General features: G+C 50.7%; 1 protein-coding gene across 1 annotated transcript; it reads left to right on the top strand.

Annotated features, from left to right (window-relative positions):
- Positions 1-4,824: 4,824 nt before the first annotated feature.
- PC9H_011455 (uncharacterized protein) lies at positions 4,825-5,284 on the top strand (the record flags this gene model as incomplete). The annotated part of the gene is made up of 2 exons (XM_036780939.1): positions 4,825-4,998; positions 5,057-5,284. The coding sequence occupies 2 exons, from the start codon at positions 4,825-4,827 to the stop codon at positions 5,282-5,284; spliced, it is 402 nt and encodes a 133-aa protein (XP_036626794.1).
- Positions 5,285-5,501: the final 217 nt, after the last annotated feature.

The following is a 5,501-nucleotide window of genomic DNA, read 5'->3' as shown; positions in this document are numbered from 1 at the left end:
ACACCTTAGTCAGAACCTCACCGTAGACGCATGGGCGCAGTACATGACATCATGCCTCACGATGATGTGCTAAGCATTCCATGGAAAGCCGACAGGCTACGGCGTGTAGATAGACATGAGGATTATGCATGTACCATAGTATATAAGACTGAATATCATACCCAGAGACGTTAACTCGTTCTCTTGGGAATACCACTAGTATTAGTGCCTAAGTCATCGTCTTCAGTCTTCCCTCCTACAACTTTACTTTTCAATACTCTGATTCTTGTCGGGTCCACGTACGCTCCAGTAGTGTATTAGTGTCGCCCTAACAGAACTGTTCCAAAGTTCATGGCAGGACTCTACCAAAAGTACAGTATGTCTCGTCGTAACACCACGTTCACCGATCCACTTCTTGAAGTGGAGGCACTGTGAGCCACGATGCAACGCTGTGAGACTGGATTACTGCAACTCACAGGCGTCGACAAGAATTTCCGCACCGCTGAGACGTTAGGAAAGGCAATCCAGGAGGTGTTGGGGTGCCTCAAAGATTTGCTATGCACTACAATGGATGGCGATTCGGAGCTCTTTGAGATGCATAGCAAAGGGGAGCTTCTGTATCAATCACTGTAGCCATCCAAACTCTCTTTGTTACTTATATATCAATCACTGAGTCAATTGAACCTCATTTGTTGCTTATTTATCACACAGGCGCGATCAAACGTGAAGACAACAACAATATTTGCAGGAACGGAAGCCATACATATTGACTACAACAACACTGGCTGCTACGGGCTGAGGGGGCGGGACTACGGCAGACCTATCTACTCATCATTGTAGATGTGAACGTCGTTGGTCACAAGGGCATGGTTGAAGTGAGCCTGAGCCTGTTGCTCTGTAGTGAACCGCTTGCAGCGCCAACGGGGGACGCCTTCAACAAGGGATGCAACGATTGTATTCCTGAAAAAGAGTGAACATACAGTTAAATATGCAGGGTGGTATCTTACCATCCACGGAACACTCCAACTTGGCGGCCTCTGGTGACCGAATACCAGGAGCCGGCATCATTGACAGTTGACGGGCCAGCGGGAGTACATGGGGCGGCAACGGGCATGGCAGACACAGCGAGGGGTGCTGCTGCTGGGCTAGCAGCGACAACAAGCTGGTGAAGGGTGTCGCAGTTGGGGCATTGAAAGTACCTAGCCGGAGCTGATGTTTTGCTCTTATTAGATGATAACAATGAGACGGCACGGGGCTTACTATTGGCAATGGGGGCCGCGTTGGTATTGGCAGCTACCTGAGCTGGTGCATCATTGGCGTTGGCAGCCACCGGGGCTGGGAGAGCTGGAGCAACGGATGCAGTAGGAGCCGTCTCAGCAGCTCCGTTGGCTCTGGCTGCTTGGTTGGCAGCCTGGGCCAAGGCGAGTTGCTGATTCAGCTCGCTCAAGACAGTGAGGTCGACTGCGGGATTCTGCATAGTTGGCAAGCTAAGTGGTACTGATCGAGGGCAGGAGAATGCTGGTACTGAGTTCTTCGAACGGTTGGGGTAAGGATATATATACTGGGAGCGCGAGGTGCCGAAGGTGCTGCGAAGCTTAAGGTGAAAAAAATGGGGATGGATCAGAGAAATCATCTGACTGCAACAAGCTCAGTCACACCCCCTACCTCGCTCACCTCAATGGCATGTTAAGGACCGTGTCAAGGGGCCTCCTGACTCGTCCGCACAGGGGCGCGGACGCGCGGACGAGTGGAGCACATGGGACTTGGCTTCAGCTTTGATGCTGCGCCCTCCTAGCCCTGCGGTGTCCCGATTTCGGAGAGAGCAAGGTGAGAGGCGGGCTCCGCGGAGGAGCCCGGAGCGAAGACTTAGAAGGACAAGTGACGGAGAAGAAACTGGGATTCAGAGTGAGGAATACATGTCTACTAGTGCTACTATAAATACTAACTAACACATGTATGTAGTGAGGCTTAGTATGTAAGTACACATGTAGGTGAAACATGTAACAAGTGAATCCAAGTGCTGCGCACCATGCATAGGCCGCGAGGGCGGAGCCTGAGGGGCTCCGAGGGTCCGAGTATCCAAAAGGGGCGTAGGGGGGAACCCCTAAGGGGGCGTGAGGACTGGTATATGACATGGCACCACCCAGCAAAGCTAATACAGAACAAAAGGCCTACCTGACTGGGCTACTAGACAAGTTTCTGGAAGCCCAGAAACACGGCCGTCTGGACAGGTTCTGGCCTGTACTTTACCGGGGGTGGTTTGAGCAGTGGCAAGAAGAGGAAGATATGGCTATTGTGGACGATAGCGAGAGGAAGAAGGACTTAGGTGCAAAAATAGCGAAACATCAGGATGTGAGTGGTATACGTTTTTTGATCACCGACGGCCCTGAACATACGGACTGTAGTACCTAAAGAGGTGGTATCACAACCGAACAGCCGCAAAAACCCAAGCCACGCCCAAGCAGCTACCACCACCACAACCCATCAAAACTGCTCGTCGGCCTCAACTTCTGCAGCTCTACACCAAAAAATACTACAAGACGTGTATTCGCCCGAAAATTTACGAGGACCTCCCAGCAGGCTCGAAGCTCACCAGTGCAGCTTTCCTATCCGTACTACAAGACAAGATCCCCAAGTTTTTTGCACCCGAGACGGCAGAAATTAAGAAGGAGATCGAGGACCTATACAAAGCATTAAGGGACCGTGCGGACAAGGAGGAGGAGGCCCCAGAGCAGATAACAGCTGCACAATATGCTGTGTAAGCTCATTCTTGGCTTACGGATGGCACTTACTTACCCGTTCTCAGCGCAATAGATGAAATTCCTAAATACTTTCAAGCTTTCAGTCAGGAGCTTGCCCGCAGAACGGGTTGGTCGTTTACTTTACTGGCAGGTGGCCCCGATCCAGAGAATGGAGGTCGAATCAATAGTATCGGGTGAGTCCAGCTGTCCATTCCCCTTATATCCTTATCAATGTCTTCCTAGTGTACATTTTGGGGAGAACAAGGCGGGCCAGCACTTCGGGAAAGCAACTCCAGGCTTTGGGGATATGGTCCTTACTCCATATGCCAATTTCTTAAACACGGTTTACAGTGAGTGCTAGATCCGACCATCCAACAAATAAGCTAACTTTCATCATTGATTATCCTGCAACAGCAAAAGCAGAATGTGACGCAAGGTCTCTTGTCCCCGTCGATTTGGTGGACTCATTGCCAGCTGACACTCCTTCTCATGGTTCTGCCACCATGATGGCTTCTTTCAATGTGGGGATGGAGAACCCTGCTCAGTGTGAGTTTACTCTACCTCCACCTGTCCCTGGTCCTCCTACAGCCCTCGTCACCCCTGCCGCCCTGCCAAACACCAATCCTGCACCACTGCCCGACCTAGATGAGTTCGACTGGAGTGAGTTCGACACTATGATGGCAACATTCAATCCCACGATTCCCTCCACCATGGCACCTCTCGCCGGAAACAGCACCTTCGGCTCTCTCCTCGATGAGCTCGCTGCAGACCTCCCTGACTACATTACCCACGCTGCCACTAATATGACCTCCATCAATCCTGCGCCCATTCCCACCATCGTCACTGGTCCGGGAATACCTGTCTCCCCCATTTCAACAACACCTGAACTCCCCATCTTGCCCATCCCCCCTGCCGCCTCATCACCACCTGTTGCCTCGTCGCCTGTCCCTGCCGTCTCATCCCCGTCGTCTTGCCGTCAACCGTGGCTGGCACCCCAACAGGAAACGCTGCAAATGCTGAGACGGTGGGCGCTGTTGCTGACGTTGGTTCTGATGTCAGTCCATTAATTGGGAACCCCGCTCCGCTCCATTGCCGCAAAAGAGCTCTGGACGTAGGTGAAGACTCTGCCTTTATTGTGCCTGGGAAGCGTGTTTGGAAGCTGTCTGAGCGAAAGGAGTGGGAGGCCACAAGTGTCACCAAAAAGAAGGAGAACAGGCACCCCAAGAAAGGTAAAAGTAGAAAGAATTCCAAGTACTGAGGTATCAGCGTGTACTCTACATAGATATCATTAATTATGTGATGTATGTACTTGCCAATAGAGCTACTGCAACACTGGGATCTATCGCACTGGATCTGGTGTGATGCTCCGAACCCCGAGCGCTTACGCTCCGAATGTTAAAAGTGTCTAAGTCCCAAGCGCTTATGCTGGGGAGTTGAGATTTTACCAAGTCCACAAGCGCTTATCTGAGAGGTAACGAGTCCCAAGGTGCTGTTCTATGTTTCTGCCCTTGTTCTGTGTAATCGACTGAGCGTTTGGAGTCCAGTGATGGCTCAGGAATATATTGTGGAAGTAACAGGTACATAGAATGTTTTATAACATATTGTCGCTGCCTAACATATGGGTTCTTTGAAGCAAAACATTCCCTCCCCCACACCAAGCGCCCCCATGATGTTGTGGATGACTGGGCACATTAATGGGGTGACGAGGTGAGCACGAGGTGAGCAAGCGGGCTTTTGCATTCTCTGACATACGGATATGTTTCTCCGCATTGCGGGGTTCCAAGGAGAGGGATCGGGTACTTTTATCGGTTCGATCGAGAAAAATAAAGAAGCATTCACCAGATCTCTTGGGAGATTCTTTATTGGCCATTTCAAGACACTCCTTTTATGGATGGCGGGGCACGGAGCGCAAATTAATCCCAGCACCACCCACCCGACACAAAGCCGACACGCGCCAGCGCCAGTGGAGCGAATGGCAAATTATGTAACAACAACTGTGTGATATATAACACGATGCATCAGGCAGTGCTCACTGTTATTATAGGTGATGATACATAAAAGGTGCACTGTAAGAACAGTCGCTTTATGTATCCATAGGACATCTATGCCTGACAGCATCGCCCTTACACCTCTCATCGTCTCATACACCGTGGAAATTCTACCTCTCCCCCTCCGCGCCAAAGGATTTACCGTTTTCATTTCCGCTAAATCCTTGTCGCTGATCTTCAACCAATACGTCAACCCAGTGGCGCTCCATGCTATTCAATGGAAGTACTATGTATGCTCGCATACCACAGCTCTCTAGGACAGCTTGAGAATAACCTGAACATACTTAGGTTGTGTACTGTTGCTGGCTCCTCTTTGAGGTCGCATTCCTTTACTTCTTCATTATCGAGACAAAGGACCGCACCCTTGAAGAAACTGCAGCCCTTTTCAACGGCGAAGGAGCTGCCCAGCACCTACACGGTTCCGCTGTTGCCGACCTTATCCTGAGTACCGAGAAAGACAAGAAGTCTTCCAGTTCGCTTCACGAGCATGCCGACATCCATACTCCTCATTACTGAATGGGCCGACCTTCTTCCTTCATGTCTATATGATTTGGGCTACAACCCCTTCTACGACCTCCTGGATGTCCATGTGTAACGTCTCGTAATTTAAATATTAATACGATCCTTGAGGCTGTTCAAGTCGTGCCGTGGTCCAAATTCGGTGGTCTATCGTGTCATCCAAGTGCTCGATCTCTTCAGGGCCTGTCCTGCAGCCCCAATATCTCTGACACTT

This window comes from Pleurotus ostreatus, assembly GCF_014466165.1.
Source record: "Pleurotus ostreatus strain PC9 chromosome Unknown scaffold_9, whole genome shotgun sequence".
In the NCBI taxonomy this organism is placed as follows: Eukaryota; Fungi; Basidiomycota; class Agaricomycetes; order Agaricales; family Pleurotaceae; genus Pleurotus; species Pleurotus ostreatus.
Note: the sequence above shows the minus strand (reverse complement) of the source record. Positions and strands in the feature narration are given on the sequence as shown.